Source organism: Leptopilina boulardi, unplaced genomic scaffold (genome assembly GCF_019393585.1).
Source record: "Leptopilina boulardi isolate dan_hultmark-lab unplaced genomic scaffold, ZJU_Lbou_2.1 LbouV2_332, whole genome shotgun sequence".
Taxonomy (NCBI): domain Eukaryota; kingdom Metazoa; phylum Arthropoda; class Insecta; order Hymenoptera; family Figitidae; genus Leptopilina; species Leptopilina boulardi.
Genome location: NW_026137899.1, coordinates 2298202 through 2323631, shown reverse-complemented (window position 1 = coordinate 2323631; position 25430 = coordinate 2298202). Strand labels below are relative to the sequence as shown.

The 25430-nt window shown below is 29.6% G+C and overlaps 2 protein-coding genes across 2 annotated transcripts; both read right to left on the bottom strand.

Moving 5' to 3' along the window:
- Nucleotides 1-844: 844 nt before the first annotated feature.
- LOC127285380 (uncharacterized) lies at nucleotides 845-3978 on the bottom strand. Its single transcript, XM_051311361.1, has 2 exons — nucleotides 3058-3978; nucleotides 845-880 (listed from the first exon to the last, which is right to left on the bottom strand). The coding sequence occupies exons 1-2, from the start codon at nucleotides 3976-3978 to the stop codon at nucleotides 845-847; spliced, it is 957 nt and encodes a 318-aa protein (XP_051167318.1).
- A 1455-nt stretch (nucleotides 3979-5433) lies between these two features.
- LOC127285379 (uncharacterized) lies at nucleotides 5434-5865 on the bottom strand. The gene has a single exon (XM_051311360.1). It carries the CDS (start codon nucleotides 5863-5865, stop codon nucleotides 5434-5436), a length of 432 nt encoding a protein of 143 aa, XP_051167317.1.
- Nucleotides 5866-25430: the final 19565 nt, after the last annotated feature.

Below are 25430 nucleotides of genomic sequence, written 5' to 3'. Positions count from 1 at the left end.
AATCGATGCAGGGCAGTGTTATCGGTGCTGTGTGGGTACCTAGGAAATAAAAACTTATTCACTTGTTTTGAATTAGTCGGGAGAGTCCCGTAAATCCGCATTCTCAAATGGAAATTTCCGATTCAAGTCGTTTTAGTTTTGAAAGTTTTTTTAATTTAATTATATACTATATTGATTGAAAATGATATGTATTTTTTCGAGTTCGAAAAGGATTATGATGTCTAATATATTTTAATATATAATTATAAATATTACTAAACTATTTCTTTTTCTTTTAATTTCTTATATCTATAGATATCCTCCAGAGAAATAAAAGATAAATTTCAGATAAATTGCACTAATATTATTTAATTTTTGTTAACTGCCTTCTGCCAACTGAAATTTACCACATGAAATCCCATATAATTTCCTATATAAATTGACACATAATTTCCTACATGGTACCTTATGTTTTAATTAAAAATAAAAAAGTTATTAATTTTTTATTGAGACATTGCAAAATTCGTGAACTGCAATTTTGTCAATGCGGGGAAGTTCAACAAATTTTCAGGAACAACATCCTTCCAGTGAGAAAGTTGTTCATTAAGGTCCAAAGAAGTTTTCTGGAAAGTTACAATGCAATTGAACAATTAATAACAAAATGGTGAATGCTTGAAATTTGGAGATGCGCGAGCGGCCGAACGTTTGGCATGTGTTTGCTACCATAATAAGCTCGATTGTATTATTACGTAGCAAACACATGCCAAACGTTCAGCCGCTCGCACAACTTCAAAGTTTAAACATTCACCATTTTGTTATTAATTGTTCAATTGAATTGTAACTTTCCAGAAAACTTCTTTGGACCTTAATCAACAACTTTCTCACTGGAAGGTTGTTCCTCCTGAAAATTTGTCAAACTTCCCCGCATTGACAAAATTGCAGTTCACGAATTTTGCAATGTCTCAATAAAAAATTAATAACTTTTTTATTTTTAATCAAAACAACTTTTTTCTTTTTTAGTCACTCGTAGGATATATTAACACGTATTTTCGTTTTTGTTTCATTGAAAAACGCATAAAATTGACTGAGCTAGCGCAAGTTAAAGTAAAAAAAACAATTAAATTTTACGTTTACAAAAAACCAGTTTTTCTCTTATATTTCGAAACCGGAATAAGATGGAAAGTTTTTTATTAAGAAAAAAAGATGCGCAATCGAATTTTGTATAAGAATATACTAGAAAAATATTAAAATTCAAAAAATGAATTTAGAGTGTCCAGAGTACTTCGTTTTCCGGCCGAAAAAGTTTATGTGTCCTTCTATAATTCAGCGGCTCAATTATAGGGGAGAAATGGTAAAATAACACATTATCCTAAATATAATTATCAAAAATATTTAAAATTTAAATACAAAAATGTAACTAAAATATTATTTGTAGATTGAAAACAATTTTAAAGTGATTTTCCAAGGAGTGGAGTACAGCTTTTTTCTAGTTTCCCCAGAGGACGAAAAACCATGTTTCATGTCCATCAAATGATGTTCTAAAATATTTTAAGAACATGGATGTTTAAATAATATTCTAGAACATTTTTTGGCTCACATGAAACGTTCTAAAAACGTTTTTGGAACGAAAATGGTTTTTGCCCACTGGGCCCAACTTGCTATTGCCCTAGGATTCTAGCCTACGCCAAGTTATATTCTTTGCCATTATACAAGCATTTCAAGAATATCCCTGACCGTGAGTTATAAAATTTCTATTTTGATAATTTAAAATTTATATGTAAAAACAAATTTTAAGTTTTTTTTGTTACAAATTTTTAAAGTACAATTCTACTTAAGATTCATAGTTAATATTGTTACTAATGCTCTAATTGCCAAAACTTTATTGTATTTGGATAACCTCAAAATATTTTATTTAATTAAATCCTTCAATAATGTTATTTTTCTTTAAACTAATCATAACGATTTTAAAATGTGGTGTTCAAAAAATAAGCTTAAACTAAATCTTGAAAAATGTTTCATTGTAAGCAATACTAGGCAATAGAAATCGATCAGCTATAAATACAATATAAAAGATATTGAATTAATAAGGAAACAAAATATTAATCCCATAGGGTACTTTTTGACTCATCAAAAGTTACTTTTATTACACATATTGAATCAATTGAATTAAGCGCCGCAAATACACTAGGTTGTTTATTGCAAATCACTGCAGGTTTCAAGAATCCAGATACATTGATCATGTTGTTTAATGCATTAGTACTTTCATAATTTAATTATGCTAATCTTGCCTGTAATACAATTTTTAATAAATATAGATTAGCTTTGTAGAAGATACAAAATAGATTCTTGAAATACTTAGTTGTTTTGTACTGTGTACTGGAATGGTGTTAGGTAATTTTTAAATAAAATTGAATATGTCTTATTTCATTTTTTACATAAAACATAAATATTATTTATTTGTCCTAACACTTAATACATAATAAAATTTTGGAGATTACTTGTACGGTTACACATAGTAGTTGGTTAGCTTGGCGACGAGAGCTTAACCTTAAGAGACGATCGAGATGATATAAGGTTTTCTCTTGAAAAGTGCAGAAAGAAACTGTTAATGAATATTCCGAAGTTTTCCGAAATGTCACGAAATTGCAATTTCTTAAAGAGAGGGAAATTACCTGCATATAGACGTTTGCATATAATGAGTCATCGGAAGGGTCTCGATGAGCGCGGCTAATCTGGTTTCTACCAATTTATCCCTAATAAAATATATGAGTTTACCGAAATATTACAAAGAGCTTATAGTTATAAACCGAATTTGAGACTTTTTTCAAGTATACATGAAATCCTTAGAAAATAAATAAAATTTCAAAGGACTTACAAATAAATATTGTAATATTGTTTTTTTGAACATCTGCCTTACAGATTGTTTTTGAAGATATAACAAAATAGAAAGTGCAAAGTTGTAAAATTTCAATGAACAATCTACGCTTTGCTACACCTTTTTACACGTTATTTAATTAAATATCATGACATTTAATAAATCTAAAAACTTACATTTTAATAAACATTATTTATTATTACAAACGTATTTCTATCAAAAGCAATAAGTTTATTTATGCAAGTTAACAATTCTGGAACTGGATCATCCCAGAACAATTTTGCCTTCCAAAGTTGCTGAATAATTAATTTCGCGGTCACGGTAATGGGCTCTAATATCCCTAAAGGGTCAAAAAGCTTAGCAGTTTCTGATAAAATGAAACACTTGGAACATCTCAATTTTGAATTTGTCAATTTGATTGAATAACCGAATGAATCAGTTACAGGGTTCCAATGAAGGCCTAGAGTTTTAACTGTCTCTGTTGGATCTAGACAAAGATGAGAATTAGAAACTTCTGAAGGAAATCCCTCTAACAATTTTGGACAGTTTGATGACCATTTTCTTAAAACAAAATTTCCCTTTTTCAACAAGTTAATGAGATCATTTCTCATATAAAGAGCTTCTTGAATGTCATTTGATCCGCTTAAGCAGTCATCGACAAAAAAATCTTCTTTTAAAATTGATGAAGCGATAGGGTGAGATTCTTGTTCATCATTAGCTAATTGATGAAGAGTTCTACTAGCCAAAAATAGTGCACACGCTGTCCCAAAGGTTACTGTATTTAATTTGTAGGTTTGAATTTCTTCCTTGGGATCGTTGCGCCACACAATCTTTTGAAAACAAGCATCTTCTGGCGAAACAGAAATTTGCCTATACATTTGTTTTATATCAGCCGTAAAAACAAATTGAAACGTTCGAAATCTAATCACGATCGAAAATAAATCTTGCTGAATGGTTGGACCTACCATAAGAGCATCATTTAATGAAATTCCCGAAGTGGTTTTTGCAGAACCATCAAAAACTACTCTTGTTTTTGTGGTCAGACTATCACCCTTTATCACAGCGTGATGAGGTAAAAAATATCCCCCTTGAGATGAATTTTCTTTGCTTATAACTAACGACATATGACCTTCATCTAAATATCCTTGTATACATTCAGTATAATCTGCCTTGAGTTGGGGATTTTTCTCAAATTTTCTTTCAAGCGAATGAAAGCGTTGAATTGCTGTGTTATGAGAATTTTCTAACAAATTTTTCTTTTCGTTAAACGGCAATTTCACTTCATACGAACCTGTACTTTTTCGAACAGTGTTATTTGTATAATCATTTTCACAATCTTGTTCTTCTCGAGAATAAAACTTAGAAGAATTTTCAGGACCGAGTTCCCATAAAAGAGGAAGATATTTAAAGTTTATTTTTTGACATGAAGTTTTGTACTCTTTTTTTACATTTTCGGAGTTACTATATCATCCGGCGACGATCCAACCTAATTCCGATTATTGCAGTATTGCAGTTTGCCCCTTCATTGAAATCTTTCTTTGTCTTATAAGGTCATAAAATTGTACTGCACCGATTAAAATATCAATGTCAGCTGGTTTGTCAAATTCAGGATCTGCGAGGACAATACCTAGTGGGATAGAAAACAATTTTCTGTCAAGCGATATCATGGGCATTCGCGTGCTTATTTCTTTGAAAACTAAAAATGACATTTTAAATTTATTGTCATTTAATCCTGATTTAATTGTGGTTGTGGTACAGTAATTAATTTTTCTAAATTTCTTCTAAATTTTCCACACCCTTCAATTTAACATTTAATTTGTTTAAGTTCAATCCTAAATTTAAAGCAAATTTCTCTGTAATTGAGTTGCATTGAGAACAGCTGTCTAATAAAGCGCGACAAGTACGGTACTGCCCTTTTGAATCTAAAATTTTTAAACTTGCCGTTCCTAAAATTACATAAGCTGGGTTTGAAACGGGGAAGCTCATGTGACAGATAGTATCTTCGCGAGCCCTTTCCTCAGTATGGGATGAAATTACGTCAGTGTGTTGAACTATTTGTTCTAATTTTTCAAAATGCAAAAGCTCATTATGTGGTTTTTGACACTTACTGCAACGCGATTTGCGGTAATCAATTGTTTTATGATTTTTGTAAAAACTATTGTGACATAAATTATTTTTCTTAACAATATTATATCTACCTTGCGGCGTACGATTGAGAAATCTATTGCAAGTCGCGAGCGCATGTGGTTCCGAACATAAAAAACAATTTAATTTATTTGAATTTGCGTTTGCGATTGTTTTCCCGTAAATTTGTGTCGATGGTTCAAATTATTTTTTGAAATAAAATTACCATTGTGTTTTTGATTTTGAGCCTTATGAAGGGATTGCGTGCCTTCTAAAATAGCACGTCGTTCTAAGAAATGGAAAAATTCCTTTAATGTGGGAAATTTCGTACTGCCCACGGATTCTTCCCATTTTTCGCGAGTATAATGATTGAGTTTCTCGCGAATAAGAAAGATTAAAAGAGTTGACCATTGTTCAACTGGTTCTTCAAGAGCTTGCAAAGCTCGAATACGTTTTTAAACATTATCGAGCAATGAACGATTCGTATATTCCTTTGAAATAGAAGGAATGTCAAGAAGTTCTTTAATGTGACTTTCTACAATGTGCTTTCTATTATCAAACCGCGACTTTAAAAGGTTCCATGCCACAACATAATTTTCACTTGATATTTCAAGCGATGATATAACTTGCGCTGCTTCAACTTTGACACATGTTTTTAAAAATAAAAACTTTTGAACATTTGGTATTGAAGAATTATCATGACACATTGATTTAAATGTATCATGAAATTGCAACCATGTGTCAAATGTGCCATGAAATTCCGGCGTTTGAAACTTTGGAAGTTGAAATGCAGCTGGATATTGAGATGCGTTTGAATCTACATTTGTTGCTGGATTTTCTCCACTAATCGAACTTCCTTGCACTGATATTGACCCTGAATTGGACATAATTTCAGTTGACTTTATTTGTTTCAAAAATTTTCGAATTTTTCCGTCCGCTCTGTAAAATCTATTTTCGAATGAGTTTCTTTCCCCTTTGTGAACTGTGTCTTCGAACTAATATCTAACGATTCTATTGTACCTTGAATTTTCTCAAATTTGTCCCACAATTCTGAATGTTTTTATAACCGTTTTTCTAAACTTAATGCTTTTAAATCTGTTTCAGAATTAATGGAATTTAACAAAGTTTCGAGGTTTGTTACTTGGCGTTTAATGCTACCTCGATCAATTTTTAATTCCTTTAATTGTTCTTCTATATCGTTTTCAGACAATTTTTTTTATTTAAAAGGAATGCGACAGAAAAAAAAATATTTTCACCAGAGTTCAAATATATAAGAGTAAAGGAAGAAAATTACGGAATTTTTGTCACTTTTTAAATAAGCAATTTCTTTGACTTACTTTGAAATCCGTTGACTGGCAGGAGGCTGTGACAGGATCTTCAACTGGTGATTGGCTGCTTATATACTCTCGAATAGACAAATTAAAATAAACAATTTAAATTTGTTAAAAATATAGTGTCTTGTACTAAACCATGAAGTCGTACTTTAATCTCTCTTGTAGGCGCTGACTTGTCTTTGTTTAACAAAGATTGAAAAAAACACTTAACTGTGCAAATAAAATGCATATGTATTTTCACCAAAAAAACACTGTACTTTTCACTATTTTTAATTAGTGAATTTAAAAGTCACCACACTAGATTGTTGTTTTAAACTATTTAACTTGTAAACAAGTTATTTGAAATTCAACACACTTATGCTGTTGTTTCAAACTATTCAACTTGTAAAAAAGTTATTTGAAGTTTAACCAGATTTTAAAATTACTAAATTTAATGAATCAACAGTTGTTGGGTGTCACATTGATTTTAAAATCATTAATGCTTGAAAATTGTAATGAAAAAGTTCATTTTCATCAACAAAGACAATAGCTTACACTTAGCAAAATTAACGCGCACTTGTATAAACTATTCAGCTCGAAGGACCAAAAAATGTTTTGTACTGTGTACTGGAATGGTGTTAGGTAATTTTTAAATAAAATTGAACATGTCTTATTTCATTTTTTACATAAAACATAAATATTATTTATTTGTCCTAACACTTAATACATAATAAAATTTTGAAGATTACTTGTACGGTTACACATGGTAGTTGGTTGGCTCGGCGACGACAGCTCAACCTTAAGAGACGATCGAGATGATATTAAGTTTTTCTCTTGAAAAGTGCAGGTAGAAACTGTTAATGAAAATTCCGAACTTTTCCGAAATGTCACGAAATTACAATTTCTTACAGAGAGGGAAATTACCTGCATATAGACGTTTGCATATAATGAGTCATTGGAAGGGTCTCGATGAGCGCGGCTAATCTGGTGCCTACCAATTTACCCCTAATAAAATATATGAGTTTACCGAAATATTACAAAGAGCTTATAGTTATAAACCGAATTTGAGACTTTTTTCAAGTATACATAAAATCCTTAGAAAATAAACAAAATTTCAAAGGACTTACAAATGAATATTGGAATATTGTTTTTTTAAACATCTACCTTACACATTGTTTTTGAAGATATAATAAAATAGAAAGTGCAAAGTTGTAAAATTTCAATTAACAATCTGAGCTTTGCTGCACCTTTTTACGCGTTATTTTTCACATAATTTTAGATTATGTATTTGTTAAACGTCATTTTAAAAATGTGAATTGTAATATTAAATAAGATAACAATTATTATTAAAAAATATCAAAAATTATTTTCAAAAAATATAAAAGTTATAATTTAATAATATAGACTGATCAGTCAAGACTCAACATTAATGTTTTGCAAAACTCATATGAACTCTCCAAGAGGGTCTGATAACAACGAATTCTGCAGTAAATTTAATTATTATTATTATTATATTATAATAATCTTTGTATTAATTCCTTCATTCATTCACATTTTCTTAGTACTTGAATTTTCTCATTATTATTAGATTACACTGGCCAACAAAATTTTGGTGCCCAAAGGGTTACAGCCGATTCTTATTGGATTTTGTCCGTAGAATCCGAATCTGTCCATGAAAATGCTGGATTGGCTCTAGTTTTCGAGCAATTTAGGTTTAAAGGTGTCAAAAACTGCATTTTTGGCACTTTTTGAACGTCTGTAAAACAATCAAGCTACACAATAAAACAGTCCGCATACGACGAAATAAAAGCTTAATTATTACCCTTTGAGACCCTAAAACAAAAGATTAGGTAATTTAAACTTTAAAATATTGGGAACAGTTTTTGAACTCACGGATGCCCGAATTATGCTCAATGCTTTCACGTGCATTTCCTAATGCATAGGACTGAACTTAAATTGTGTTTTTTTGGATTTTTGAGCCGTTGACTACGAATTTGAAGTCAGGTTTCAAAATTTCAAAATGGCGAATCCAATATGGCGGACACGAAAATTAAAAAATCGTTGGGTTTGTCATAAAACTTGGTACTGGGGAGTTTTTGGGGTCGCTGATTACGAATTTAAAGTCAGATTTCAAAAATTCAAAATGTATTCACCATTTAAAATTTTTGAAATCTAACTTTAAATTCGTAATTAGCGACACCAGAAACTCCCTAGAATCATGTCTTATGACAATCCGAAAGATTTTCAATTTCTTTTGTCTGCCATATTGAATCCGCTATTTTAACTTTTTAAAATCTGACTTTATATTTGTAATCAGCGACCCTGAAAACTTTCGAATACCAAGTTTTATCAAAATACAAACTTTTAATTTTTATATCCGCGAAATTGAATCCGTCAGTAAAATTTTTTAAAATGTGACGTTAAATTTGTAATCAGCGACCCCAAAAACTCCCCTGTACCAAGTTTTTTGGCAAACCTAACAATTTTTAATTTCTGTGTCCGCCATGTTGGCTCCGCCATTTTGAATTTTTGAAACCTGACTTCAAATTCGTAGTCAACGGCTCAAAAATCCAGAAAAAACAATTTAAGTTCAGTCCTATGCATTAGGAAATGCACGTGAAAGCATTGAGCATAATTCGGGCATCCGTGAGTTCAAAAACTGTTCCCAATATTTTAAAGTTTAAATTACCTAATCTTTTGTTTTAGGGTCTCAAAGGGTAATAATTAAGCTTTTACTTCGTCGTATGCGGACTGTTTTATTGTGTAGCTTAATTGTTTTACAGACGTTCAAAAAGTGCCAAAAATGCAGTTTTTGACATCTTTAAACCTAAATTGCTCGAAAACTAGAGCCAATCCAGCATTTTCATGGCCAGATTCGGATTCTACGGACAAAATCCTATAAGAATCGGCTGAAACCCTTTGGGCATCATGAAATTCTTGAAATTTTGTTGGCCTGTGTTATATATACATATACATATATCTTTACTTTGATAATTAGGGTTCTCGAGGGTTTCTACCTGAAATTTGTTTTGTCAAAACATCTTTCGGTTGAAGGTTCGTAAAATGGTCGATGACCTTTTTAATACTGTCCTGAAAGGTGAAGTTGTGTTCCCCACATCACCAGCCCGGTTCGAGCAATCACCATGTGGTTATATGTACTGGAGAATAAAAAGCAAGAAGAAAATTTTTGGTTCCAGCACCTTTAGGTTAAATCGATGTACAGCACATCATGTAGGTTTATTGAATTGAACTAAAATTATAAAACTTTTGAATATTAACATTTATTATTATTGGAGCAATATATGCTCGTAATCGTGAACTTCTGAGGAAAACGAATATATCAAAATAAATTGAACAATGTTTATATTTAAAAATTTTATAATTTTTTTTGAAAAACTCATTAAGCGTCATAAAATAATATTGTCATGAAGCCCGAGAACGCCACACAGGCCCACCGCTGTAATTGGCTTACTCGAGGTCTGAGCCCGGGAAAGGCCGATAGAGTGAAGGTATACCAATTCCCTTTACGGGCCCCAATCCGTGATCGCTCAATTCGTCCAATCAGCCTTGGGATGAGGGAAAAAATTTTTATTATTGTATATGTGATATAGCTGACAACCGTTTAACCCTTTGAAGCACAGCGGTACACCAGTGTACCACCTACTTAGATTATAGTATATGACGAAAAAATTTGTTAAAACCTGCTTGGATGCGCTTATAATTCAGTACTCGGGGGTTTTAGGGGTCGCTGATTACGAATCTGCTGTCAGTTTTTCAAAATTCAAAATGGTGGATCCAATATGGCGGACTTTTTTTAAAAAATCGTTCGTATTTGCTTGAAACTCTCTACTTGGGAGTTTTTGGGGTCACTGATTACGAATCCGAGGTCAGTTTTTCAAAATTCAAAATGGCGGATCCAATATGGCGGACTTTTTTTTAAAAATCGTTCGTATTTGCTTGAAACTCTCCACTCGGGGGTTTTTGGGGTCACTGATTACGAATCCGAGGTCAGTTTTTCAAAATTCAAAATGGCGGATCCAATATGGCGGACTTTTTTTAAAAAATCGTTCGAATTTGCTTAAAATTCAATACTCGGGGGTTTTTGGGGTCACTGATTACGAATCTGAGGTCAGTTTTTCAAAATTCAAAATGGCGGATCCAATATGGCGGAATTTTTTTAAAAAATCGTTCGTATTTGCTTGAAACTCTCTACTCGGGGGTTTTTGGGGTTGCTGATTACGAATCTGATGTCAGTTTTTCAAAAATAAAAATGGCGGATCTAAAATGGCATACACATTTTTTAAAACATGCTTGAATTTGCTTAAAATTCAGTACTCGGGGGGTTTTAGGGTCGCTGATCACGAATCTGATGTTAGTTTTTCAAAATTCATAATGGCGAATACAATATGGCGGACCATTTTTTAAAACTTGCTTGAATTTGCTTGAAATTCAGTACTCTGGGGTTTTTAGGGTCGCTTATTACGAATCTGGTGTCAGTTTCTTCTTTTCGGGTCTCATAAAAGTTACTTGTAAAGATTGTTACCCAGCTCTATAGGTAATGTTCTAATAATCAGCCAGTCGGTGATTTTTCAACGACACTGTTTCATACTTATCTCAAAGACACTTCTGCTTTGATCGATGATAGATTCATTCGTGACATTGTTGTCTAAAATACACTAAATTATTCTGTGTTACCATTTATTGACTTTCTGTCCACTTTAGCATATCAGATTTATCTACGTCATAAATGTGCTCACTGTGATCTTCATCACATCAAAATATTTTTACATTGACATCTTTGCTTGTTCAATTAGCATTTGAGGCAATGAAGAGATAATGAAAATTCAAATCCGAACGATTTTTTAAAAAAAAGTCCGCCATATTGGATCCGCCAATTTGATTTTTGAAAAACTGACATCAGATTCGTAATCAGCAACCCTAAAAACCCCCGAGTATTGAATTTTAAGCAAATTCGAACGATTTTTTAAAAAAAGTCCGCCATATTGGATCCGCCATTTTGAATTTTGAAAAACTGACCTCGGATTCGTAATCAGTGACCCCAAAAACCCCCGAGTGGAGAGTTTCAAGCAAATACGAACGATTTTTTAAAAAAAGTCCGCCATATTGGATCCGCCATTTTGAATTTTGAAAAACTGACCTCAGATTCGTAATCAGTGACCCCAAAAACCCCCGAGTATTGAATTTTTAGCAAATTCGAACGATTTTTTAAAAAAAAGTCCGCCATATTGGATCCGCCATTTTGAATTTTGAAAAACTGACCTCAGATTCTTAATCAGTGACCCCAAAAACCCCCGAGTATTGAATTTTTAGCAAATTCGAACGATTTTTTAAAAAAAAGTCCGCCATATTGGATCCGCCATTTTGAATTTTGAAAAACTGACCTCGGATTCGTAATCAGTGACCCCAAAAACCCCCGAGTAGAGAGTTTCAAGCAAATACGAACGATTTTTAAAAAAAAGTCCGCCATATTGGATCCGCCATTTTGAATTTTGAAAAACTGACCTCAGATTCGTAATCAGTGACCCCAAAAACCCCCGAGTATTGAATTTTAAGCAAATTCGAACGATTTTTAAAAAAAAAAGTCCGCCATATTGGATCCGCCATTTTGAATTTTGAAAAACTGACCTCGGATTCGTAATCAGTGACCCCAAAAACCCCCGAGTAGAGAGTTTCAAGCAAATACGAACGATTTTTAAAAAAAAGTCCGCCATATTGGATCCGCCATTTTGAATTTTGAAAAACTGACAGCAGATTCATGATCAGCGACCCCAAAAACCCTTATATGTGTTTAAGTAATTGAAATTCATCCATGTCAAAAATTCGTGCTTCTCGTGATTGGAAGTGGTGTATCCATACTTAACTTACCAACACCTATCCCCAAGGACGCCACTCAGGCCTACCGTAATATCTGCCTCACGCGAGAACTTAACATAGGTCCGGGTTGGAAGAGTGGGGGTATAACACTTCTTCTCAATGGAGTGAAACGGCTACTACTGGTGTAAGATAAACATAGAGCAGCCGTCTACCGTTGCAACCACATTGTAGTAGTGTCGCTAAAAAAAGCTTCTAATAGTCTTATTAAATAATTTTTTTATGCATAAAATATGGATATTGCATAATATTGGTATAAAAAATATTTGTTTCTATTGGTTGTCTTAAATGTTTCATATAAAAAATACTTCAATCCATTTAGTTTTTTTGGTATTGGATAACATTGGCATTAAAGATATTACGATTTTGAGGATAAAGAAAGATATTGGATAACATTAGTATTATATATATTTTGATAATTCAACAAAAATATTGATTGTTTGATAATACAGTAGGACTCCGGTTATCCGAGCTAATGTGGACCGGACCTACCTCGGATAAGGCGAAAACTCGGATAATCCGAATTGTTAAATATTTATTACAATTTAACATTATTATTGTTTAAACAGTTATTATTTAATACAAACGGGAAAATAATATTGTAAATATTCTATAATAATTTAAAAAATTAGAATTTATTAAAAATAAACTCATATTTATAACAAACTAAAATTAAAAATAACTCGGATGACGAGGACTAGACTCGTATAACGCAGAATTTCCTACTGAGACACCACCTCGGATAATCGAGACCTCGGATAAAGCAAGCTCGGATAAACGGGGTTTTACTGTATTGGAAGCTGGCTTTTGGAAAAAATTTTTGGTATTGGATAATTTTGGCATTAAAGATATTATGATTTAAAGGATAAAAAATCATATTGGATAACATTAGTATTGAATATATTTTGATATTGGAAAAACTATTGATTATTTGACCACAGTGGAAGTTTGTTGTTGGAAAAATTTTTTGGTATTGGATAAGATTAGCATTAAAGATATTTGGATTTTGAGGATAATAAAATATGATATTGGATAACATTGGTATTGAATATATTTCGATATTGAAAAAAAATACTGACTGTTTGATAATAGAGGATGCTGGCTTTTGTTAAAGTATTTAAATAGATAGAAAAAGGTTTGAATATTGTTTTAAGGGTTGAAGTTGTTTTATGGGTTAAATAATAGTTTGTGAGCTGAATAATGATTTGAATATTAATAAAAAGTGCAGAGGAAAAAAAGTTAAATAATAATCCTTATCGAAAATAATATAATATGGAAAAAGATTAAACAACGCTAATTCAAGTGCATATAAGACTATCATTGTTGCATTCGTTATGTGAATTATAGTTAATGAAATATTTTATAGTTGAAACACATGTAAGTAAATTTTTTAAAGCAATAAACTAAAATAAACGGTTTGTTTTGAAAATTGGCTTTATCGTCAGTTTAAAAGTTGAAGATGGATACCATGTCGATTATAAAAGAGTATTTTATTTTAAGTAATAAAGATTTTAAAATTATTGAAAATGTAAATGAAATGTTAAATGATATGCATATGGGGCATTCTATTTTAAAATTATACCCCTAGTAAACAATTGACAATAGAAGACATTTTTTAAATAATTATTGCTCCCATTTAATTAAATCAAATTACTTTTGCAATGAGTGGTTTCGAAAGAGAAATTTCTAAACTTTACAATTGTAAAAAAATTTTTCAAAAAAACATTTAAATAGTATAAAAAATTTAGTTTGAAGGTTAAACTTGTAAATATCTCAAAACACGTTGTCTCCGATTTTGACAAAATCTATGTCAAAAGAAAGCTTAAACATTTTATTTTTTATTTCCGTAAAGTTTATAATGGACATTTTCGAGAATTTCCAGAAATTAATTAAAATTCTCAGACGTTTCGGAGGTTAAAAAGGATTGAAATTTGTATGAATGGAGAACCATTTCTTTAAGAGCGGATTTTGTTTTTTAAATTTAATTTCCATTAACCTTACATTATTACATCACTTGACATTAGAGAAAAAAAAATTGTAAACAATAAATATATTGATCTTTAGCTATTTGCAATTAAAAATTTTTCAAATTTAAAAAAATTATTAAGATTAAAATTGAAGTTTTAAAATTTATTTATTTAAAAATTTCGTAAAAACAAATGCCACTGTATTTGAACAGAGGTTCTCTATTCATGCAAATTTCAACACTTTTTAACCTTTGAAACGTCTGAGAATTTTAATTAATTTCTCGAAATCCTCGAAAATGTCCATTATAAACTTTACGGAAATAAAAAATAGAATATTTAAGCTTTCTTTTGACACAGATTTTGTCAAAATCGGAGACAACGTGTTTTGAGATATTTATAAGTTTAACCTTCAAACTAAATTTTTTATGCTAATTAAACGTTTTTTTTAAATTTTTTTTACAATAATAAAGTTTAGAAATTTCTCTTTCGAAACCACTCATTGCAAAAGTAATTTGATTTAATTAAATGGGAGAAATAATTATTTAAAAAATGTCTTATATTGTCAATTGTTTACTAGGGGTATAATTTTAAAATAGAATGCCCCAGATATAGATTTATTTATAGTATGTCTTTAACTTCTTTTAATAAAATAATTAAAAATTATTTGTTAGCTCGACGATAATTTATACAAATATGTTTTATTTTCTTAAACTTTAATAATTAATATGCAATATGTACAATATTATTAATTTCATATCCGTTGATTTTGTTTTTATTACTATATTTTGTTTAATAATGATTTATATTATAATGTATATTACTATTTTAAGATGATTATTCAGAAATGAATTTCTCTTAAATGGTCTTTTGACTGTGGACTTGATTTTTTTTTGAAAATAAAAAAAATTAAAATATTTAGAACACTGAGTAAAACTTATGTATAAATGCAATTTTGACAGCAAGTTAATTACTTATGTATGTCAATAAATTTTTAATTTGCATTACCATCATTCAATTTTCCGTGGAAAAAAATAAAATATATTTTCATCTTTTGCTTTCTGCAGACGACATAAGGACGGATGCATATAAAAATTGGCTTGGATCACTTTCATTGAACAGATCATCTACATACAAATCTAAGCTTTTCTCGAAGCGAATGCAGTATTTTCAGTAAATGGAAATAGATGGAGATTGAATTCTTTCAAAGAGGCTAAAGTATTGAGGAGAAACGAGGAAAGGCCTAATACGAGAAGTGCTTGAAGAAAAACTTATTTGTGCACAAAAAGCTTCCATTTTACTCTCCAATTTAGAAGCTTTCACGATTAGAAAACTCTCGAGTCCCCGAAAGCAGGAACATTTCTTTTCATACTTTTCAAGTTTTAGGAATTTCTTATCGATTGACAATGAATAATTCGACTAAATTCACTTATCCTGATATACTTAAACAGCTAATCAATTAAATTCTAATTTTTTAGGACAAACATCGTTATCATGATTTGGATTTTAAATTGCATATAAATTATTAAATTTTATAATTAATTTAATGTTAGGAATCTAATAATGCCCACACAGCACAACAAATTGCTGTAAAGTTATCGTATTATTATTTGTATTGATTGCAAGGTTACATCGTAAGTCAGTAGTAAACTTACAGTAGACTTTAAAGTTTCGCCCTGATAGTAAGGTTACATGTAAAGATTATAATAAGGTTACATTTAAAGGTTGTAGTAAGCTTACGCAATAAGATAGTGGTAAGTTAATATTGTAAACTTATAGTATGGTTATTCTAAGCTTGGTGTAAGGTTACTTTAAGGTTAGAATTATTATTAAAATATAATAAAATATAATTATATTGAAATATATATTATAATTCATATTTTCTGACTCATATTCTATAATTGCATAGTTAGTTAGTCACTAAAAATATAGTTTTAGTAATAAATATTTTTATTATAAATATTTAAAGGATTTTTCCAACAATCGTTACACTTATAGATTTTGTGAACAAACAAACATTTGTGACGTAAATTCTACAATTACATAATTAGTCAGTCTTTTAAAAAATTTTTTGTAATAATTATTTGTATAGTTAATTAACTTTAAAAAAATTCTACTTTCTAATTAATAAATCATTTTTAAGACATGAACCTCGTTGCGTCGACGCTCACTTTTTATCATATACTAAAAAAATAGATATATAAATGTTAAGTTCAATATACCATTGAATCCCTCGATAAATTTGGATCATTTAAAAAAACGCATCGATATCTTTAAAAATGCAAAAAATATACCAAAAATAAGTATAAACATGAAAACTTATACGTACGTAACGCCAAAGCACCAAGTAACTAACAGCCGATTATTCCGTGAATTAGACAAAATCACAAAAAATACGCATGAGTAAAACAATACTTCTCACCGTAAGTTTATTACAGGCTTACGATGTAACCTTACAATCCATACAAACAATAATACGATAACCTTACAGCAATATGTTGTGCTGTGTTGGTGTGTAACTGAAAAGTAAGTTTTGAAGAATCTTTCGCAAATCTACAATGTTATTAAAGATTTTTAAGAAGAGACATCACTTCTATACGTAAAAATAACCGTAAGTGTTACGTTAAAACGATTATCTTTTTTAATTAAAGATTCTGAAGAATACAATATAAAAATATGTGTGACAAATATTTATTAAAGTTAATTTGATTGAATAAATAAAAAATGCGAATTATTTAAAGAAACAGTGAATTTAGAGATTTTTGAGTCTAATTATATCATTAACTCCTTTCAACAAGTAATTATATCCATTAGTTCGTCTTCCTTCGCGAATTGGAGATATATCTAAGTCCTCTTATTCTCACTATCTCACCCTTTCCGACAATTTCAAGTGAAACGAGTTAGAGTGGAGTTTCAGGGATGCAAAATACTTACCAAATCAAGCGAGATAGTGCTTCTTTCTAGAATACAATAGCTATTATTTAATTCTTAATTAGACATTAATTGTCACGATTGTTCAGTATTAAAGAATATAAAACCTCGTTTCATTTCTTTCTATAACTCATTTTCGTTCTGTAAGTGCTTCATTTTTTATTTCACATCAGAAGATTTTATAATTTCACAATTACAATTTTTTTAACTTAGATGTCGTATTTTATTTTGTCGTTTTGAATAATTTAAAAAAGAAAATTAAAATAATGTAGTAGAGGAAGTGTGACGGTTGTGGGCACCCTTTTGTTTATGGCTCATAACTTTTGATCAAATGCATATTATGAGACTTGCGCGTATTAGTGGGATAAGTTCCAATGCTTAAATCCGAGTTTTCGACCTCGGGGGGTGGTAACATTTTCCGCCATATTGAAAAAAGGGGTGATTTTTTGTTTTGCAAATATCTTGCAAAATATGGTTCATATGAAAAAAATTGTAATGAACAATTTCATGGAGAATAAAATTATCTACAATATTTGTACAGAAAATTTTTTTAAAAAATTATTATTTTCAAAGTTATGTTGAAAAATGTTGTTAATTTGGAGGGTGGAAAATTGCATTTTTGCAATTTCAGCGAACCTGACGCAAATTATGAAAAATTTTCCCTAATAAAACTTAAAGAACCAAGAAAAATAAGCAACTTTTATTTAAACATTTTTTTGATTCATTAATTTCGTACGCGTGCGGAACGCTGCAGATTGCGCAATACCGGGTGTACACTATGTACACTCGCGTTCTACCATACACATATAAATCAACTTTAGACTATATATTAATTCCAATATGGACAATTTCTTTTTAATCGAAGGGGGATAAGTTCCAATGCTTAAATCCAAGTTTTCGACCTCGGGGGGTGGTAACTTTTTCCGCCATATTGAAAAAAGGGGTGATTTTTTGTTTTGCAAATATCTTGCAAAATATGGTTAATATGAAGAAAATTGTAATGAAAATTTCCTAGAGAATAGAATTCTCCACAAAATTTGTAGAAAAAGGTTTTTTAAATAATTATTATTTTCAATGTTTTATTGCAATATACACATATATATGAATAAAACTGCAACTTATATATAGAAAACTTATCTATACCTACGAAAAAAAGTAATTAAAAACTAATTTTAAATCATTCTTAATAACACTTAAAATATCATTAAAAAAATAATTATAACAAATTCTAAGAGCGTACGTATAGCGTAAGATTCTATCTTTAACCTGTTCAAAACCAAAATTTCACAAATTTTTTGTTTGTTAGCAAAAATTGAAATATTGCATTACTTTAAATGTTGTTAGAAAATAACATGGAAAATGATTATTTTTTAAAAAAATTTTCTCTATAAATGTTGTGCAGATTTTTATTCCCTAGAAAATTGTTATTTATAATTTTTTTCGTATTGACCATATTTTACAAGATAATTGTATAACAAAATTTAACCCCTTTTTTATGTGTATAGTACAACGCGACTGTACATAGTGTACACCCGGTATTGCGCAATTTGCAACGTTCCGCACGCGTACCAAATTAATGAATCAAGAAAATGTTTAAATAAAAGTTGCTTATTTTACTTGGCTCTTTAAGTTTTATTAGGGAAAATTTTTCATAATTTGCATCAGGTTCGCTGAAATTGCAAAAATGCAATTTTCCACCCTCCAAATTAACAATATTTTTCAAACATAACTTTGAAAATAATAATTTTTTAAAAAAACTTTTTCTACAAATTTTGTGGAGAATTCTATTCTCTATGAAATTGTTCATTACAATTTTTTTCATATTAACCATATTTTGCAAGATATTTGCAAAACAAAAAATCACCCCTTTTTTCAATATGGCGGAAAATGTTACCACCCCCCGAGGTCGAAAACTCGGATTTAAGCATTGGAACTTATCCCCCTTCGATTAAAAAAAAAATTTTCCATGTTGGAATTAATGTTTTTAAACCCCCTTTTAAACGCCGTAGTGACTGGACTATTAGGTAACATTCAAAAAGGGAACCAAATTTACCTACAAACCTATTTAATTTACTTTGAAAAAAAAATTCAAAATCACTTTCCTACTCGAAAATCATACATAGGTTCCTACATCTTGTAAGATTCTTTATATAAACCTATGTAGGTTCCTACAAGGGAAAATCCTATACGATTCATTATGTATTCCTATAGGCAAAAAAAATCAAATTTTTTCAATTTTAATTTTTTTGTGACTTTGTAGGATCCTACGTAGAAAACTATATGAATTTCTATAAGAGATCTATAGGAAAACAATGAATCCTGTAGGAGTTTTCCTATACACAGAAAACTAAAAGGTATTAAAATAAGCTGCAACGCTTCTTATTTTAATCAAATTTTTCTTATTTTTATCCATTTTGGTATTAAAATAAGTAAAAATGGATTAAAATAAGAAGCGTTGCAGCTTATTTTAATACCTTTTAATTTTCTGTGTAGGTTCCTATAAACAATCCTATAAGAATTTACATGAAATCCTTGTAGGAATCTATGTAGGATTTTCCACTAGGGTTTTGTCTTCGTTTTTTTCAAGATATTTTTATTATGTCCACTGCTTCCCCTAAATGTACGTAATTTTTTCATTACTTTAAAATTCCTTTACAAATGTTATATTAACTTCTGTAATGAAAATTTAATCAGGGTAAAAAATATGTAATATACGTAAGTGTATATATACATATATCAGGGGCTGTCACGGAAACGACACGTTAATTCATTATCGTGTCGTATTGAGGACACGAACACTTTTTAAAAAACTAAATGTGTTAGTTTCTTAACACAAAAACATTAAAATATTTCCCCGAAAAATATATAATGTATTTCACGCCAAATCGGACGTACATCATCAAATACTTCTCAGATAAAACCTTTTTTTTTCTTTTAGTACTATTTGAGACTAGCTTTCATGATTTTTTGAGATTCAAAATTTTAGAATTTTAATAACTTTTTATTTTTGAATGCTTATAACTTTATTAAAATTGCATCAAAAAATTGTATATTAAAAAATATACTTCCTTTTACGAAAAATTGAAACATAGTCCTATCGTTGGCAAATGATTTTTTATTTTTTTTCAAAATTTTTGAATTTTTTAAAAATATTTCCGTTTTTAATACAACGTGTATTTATTTATTGTGGGCATGGATTACGAAAATACCCGAAAATTTGATTTTTATGACGAAAATCATAAAAAAAAGTTCTAAAATTTATTAATATTTTTTGTTTATAGGATAAAATATGTAAAATGAAAAAAATACATAAAAATAAAATAGAAAAAAAAATATCTATAAAATAAAAGGAGACATTAAAGAGAAAAAAGATGAAAAATGAAAAAAAATTATAGAAATATAATATTACAAGAACAAAATTTATTTTTAAATAAAAACTTTAAAGGAGATAGATCAGAGGCAAACTAGAGACGTAATAAAAATGATCTCGTCTAAGGGCGCACAAATTTCCAATAAAAATCCTTACTTTAAATTTTTATTTTAAATTATTTTATTAAAAATAATTATTTTTTAAAGGACACGACACAATACGCGTTAAGAAAATGTGTTGTATCCTGAACACAATACATTAGTAGATTTGTAAATGTGTCGTGTTTAAGATATAATACATTAGGCATTTTTAAAATGTGTTGTGTCTTGAACACAACACGTTAGTAGATTGGTAAATGTAACGTATTGAGGGAACGACATAATATGCGTTATGCAAATGTATTGTGACTTGAACTTGACATATTAGTAAATTGATAAATGTGTTGTGTTTTACTGATTGTTTTGAGATCTTATTTTTGAAAATTTTTCAATTCTTCTACCGGATTTTTAAAGTTATAACTTTGTAAAAAAAATTTTTTCATCCGAACAAAAACATATGTAGGTATCGTCTAAAAAGCTTTGGAAAAAACATTTCGAAGAAAAAATTAATTTTCAGCACCGATCATGGTTAAGTTGCCTGATTTGAAATAAATTCGGTTTGTTGTATATCTTAATGGAATATCTATATATGCAATCAAACTTTACTAATGTATTTCTATTTCGAGATTTCTGACTCCCATAAATGAGTTGGGTTCATCTGTTATTTGAGTAGTTCTAATCAGTTTGTAAAACTTATTTTTTGATATGTGCTTCATTTTAAAGAAACGTTTAATAAAATAAATAAATCATGGAACTTGACGTTCGAAGAAAGAAACGAATTTCCCTTGGGTGGTCGGAAACTTTTCAACTTACTTACTTGCAAATTCTTAAAACCCAATGCGCAAATTCTGCTTTTATATAAGTCTGAAACCAAGAAAATAGGCGCGCCTTCTTGTTTGTATTCCATATAGAAAAGAAGGGTGAATACTGCCAAACAATAAGGAAAATGTACACAGAAAACAAGTAAAGTAACTTTTCCTCGGTTCTCGTTGATTATTCATTCTCGATGAATTTAAAATGTACATTTGCAAATAAGGGTTTCAAACTTATCTAGTTCCTCGAAAGTGCACAATCTAATTTTATCTTCTGTATCTTTCAGCATTTCAAATAGCAATGAAAATAAGTTGACATGATAATTCGTTTTTATTAACGATTCTTGAAAAAAATTGTGACAAATATGCATAATAGACGAAGTTAGTTTGAATATAACATATAAAGAAGTTTAAGTTGTATTTAAATTTCTTTACAATTAAATCAATGAAAAAAAATTTATTATGTAAAAATACGAATAGCTTTTGGGCAAATTTTAATTCGTATAATCACATCGAAATACCTTTTTTCTTTTGATATCATAGAGGAGGAAAGTTATGTGCGAAATGTGCACTAAGTAAAAATCGAAAAACCAAGAGAGTGTTAAAGGGATTTATTTCTATGAACATCATTAAAAAATTAAAATTTTCTCCTTTAACTTTTTATAATTTTAAAATAAAGATAACGTCCCCGTGACGTAATTACAACATATGTATTTTTTATGAAAAATTGTACGAAATTAATATTTGTTAAAAAACAATTTAAAAAATTATAAACGAAACATATTTGAAATTTGTATGTGTCTGAATTGGAGAGTAATATTTATTGACGAAGATCCAAACACATTATTTACGGTGATCAAACCGAAACTTTTGTCAGTGCTTATTTATGTTTACGGTATTCATTCTTTAAGTTTTGTTCTCGCACACTGAGTTTCGTGAATATTATTAAAGGGTTAATGTGACAGTAACAGAAATGTAATTTATGGAACTTATAGTGATAAATTTCACATATAGTTGAGCACAGCCTTTCACAAAGATTAAGGAGTTGAAATGTGTTTCGCTAATCATTGTAGAAGCGGACTTTTAACTGAAACAAACCATCATGTGCATAGGATGCACTAGGTGGTTTGAACGTCGACATTAGAATAGCTCAAGGGGAAAGGAGAAAATAGCAATTATGCCAACGGTATAAATGTAAGACATCTATATAACCCCCTCGCCATAGCTGTTCTGTGCTGCTTCAGTTGTAATATAATAAAGCCTTTAATGATCTTTTTGACAATTCCCAGCTAACGTTATCACATCTTGAGCCATTATGAAGTGAAATTATTACCGTATTTGTCCAAGAAATTGCTGAACCCTTGAGACCCACTTCTACTTTCTTACGTTTTATAGCAGTTCACTTATTGTAGCAATTAAATAAATAAACTTGTCTTAGGAAATTTGCGATTTCAACAATACTTCTTTGATAATTAACCAGAATAACTAGGTAACCATACAGATTTTAGTCGAGTTCTTTAACCAAAAATTTATTCACATAATCCAATGACATTTAAATTCAGTAAAAGAAATTAAAAATTACGAAATATCAATTTTTTCAATTATTTATTTTGTGACCTCAATATTCAAAAATATAATGATTAAATATGATTAATATAATTATCATTTTTAATAAAAAGAAAATTTAAATTCTGCAGGGCACCTTATCCTTCTTAGAATTGATATAAAAATTAAATTTAAGTTAATTTAGGACCTCATAATTAAATAAATAATTCCCAATCTGGTTAAGACGGAGAGGGAAGATCGACTAAAAAATTTTTGATTATCTAACTAAAATGAAATTCAGAATAAAAAAATACGAATATTTTAAATAACAATTAGTTAAAATTTAATTTGCCAAAAATCTACTTAACCTTACCATTTGTTCAATCTAGAGAAAAACCACGAAATTGTTTAGAAACTGTCACTCAGCTTACAGTAATATTCACTATATTCTTCTCTCCGTGCAGTGATGAAGTTAATTGGATTAAAAAATTTAAGAGCGTACATTATTATAACGATTTAACTATAAAGTAAAATGTCAACATTTGTGAAGATAATAATTGTTGAATTTTATATTTGAAGATGAATTTAACTTTTGCCCCTGACACGTATGTAAACTATTCAGGAAACCTCTGATTTCCGATGGGTAGCATCAGATCGATGGGTACGAGTTAGAAATATGCCCCTTGCTTTACTACCACGCCAACATAATTCTCTCAGTCGAGATATGAGCCTGCCATTCTTCAGCTTTTCCTTCATACCACTACCACCACCACCTTTTACGCCTTATTCTCAAACCAAACTTCTTCGAATCCCAACCCCTATGCCGAGAGAGCGGATGTATGCTCACATAACGTGCACCGTTAGCACAAAATGTATGAAAGCCAAGAGCATAGTTATGTGGAAGAACTTTTGCACAGGGGTCGAATTATTCACTCTATGTCAAAAAATTTGTTTCTGAAAAATTTACGACAGATTCTTTTTTGATTTATTCGTTTTCATTCGTTCTTGTCGGTTAAACTGTAGTGATAAAAAGTTGCCCTTATGACACTTTTCATCCTCTCAATTGAATCAAGATTGCATCATTTCTTCTAAATAATTTGCTTAACACGTTGCATTTTTCTCTTTTTGGCCTAGTCCACAATAGAAAAAAAGAATGTGTTTAATTGTGTAGTGTGGTGTTCTGTGTATTGGCAACTTCCGAGAGGTGAAATTAAACAAACGTCAGTAACTTAGCCACATCGAGAAATTTTAGGACCATCGGAGTGAATTTAAAGGCGTTTGTAAGGTTCACGAATCATTAGTGAAAAGTCTGTGAAACGTTAATTGACTATGGCAGACGAGTTGCGCAGAGATGCGTTGCGCATTTCTTCCAAAGTTCTGCTACAGTCTATATGTTTCTGCTATACACCATATACGTAAAATCTTTTCTAGAAAGTGGAAAAAAATCTAGTCATGTAGTATATAAGAACAGTGACTTTCAATGTTATAAGTGTGCGTTTGTATGTGTAGTTTTTAAGTATGCGAATATATATATATATATATATGGGTCAATCCATTATATTTCGACTGAAGTCGTCGCTGACTAATTTTTAAAAATTATAATACTTTGCAGGAATGATTTTGAAGTTATCAAGATCACGAAATGAAAAGAATTTTATTAAAATTTTAATTATTTATTGCAAAATATGAATTTAAAGTATATGAGGTGCTGAAAACTGTCAATTTTTTAGCCATTAGAAAATATGCAAAAATACGTAGAATTTACCATAAAAATAAAAAATTATTTTTGTAATTTACTAAGAATGAATAAATTTATCATTATCAATTGATATAATTATTTAAATATGTGAAATAATATATAAAATATGATTTTCAAGTTCGCCTGTCAAATAACCCAAATTTGCAAATTTCATCTATTAAATGTGAGAAAGAGAAGTCATTAAATTGAAAAAAACCTTACCAAATATAAAGTACCTGTGACTAATTTTTAGTTTTTCTTAGCACTTTCTTCCTTTTTTCTTCATAAATGTGAAATAAAAAGCAATAAAAATTGGCACTTTGCTTATTTTCACTATTTTCAAATGTAAATAACTTTCTTGGAGAAAACTGAAAAATTACAAAACTTGGGCAATATCTAATTGATCACTAAATACACACACTGGAAAAAATTCGCTCCCGAAGATACTTTTTGAGATAATTAAGTTTAAACTTTTCACAATTTTTATCAGGTTAATACATGTAGTTTTTTAAGGACGAAGTTAGGTTTTATTGGTTAAACATTTTGAACTAACTTCAATTTTATAAAAATCACATGCATTAACCTGATAAAAATGGTGAAAAATTTAAACACAATTATCTCAAAAAGTATCTTCGGGAGCGAATTTTTTTCCAGTGTGTGTAGTTAGTGATCAATTAGATACTGACCAAGTTTTGTAATTTTTCAGTTTTCTCCAAGAAAGTTATTTACATTTAAAAATAGTGAAAATAAGCAAAGTGCCAATTTTTATTGCTTTTTATTTCAAATTTA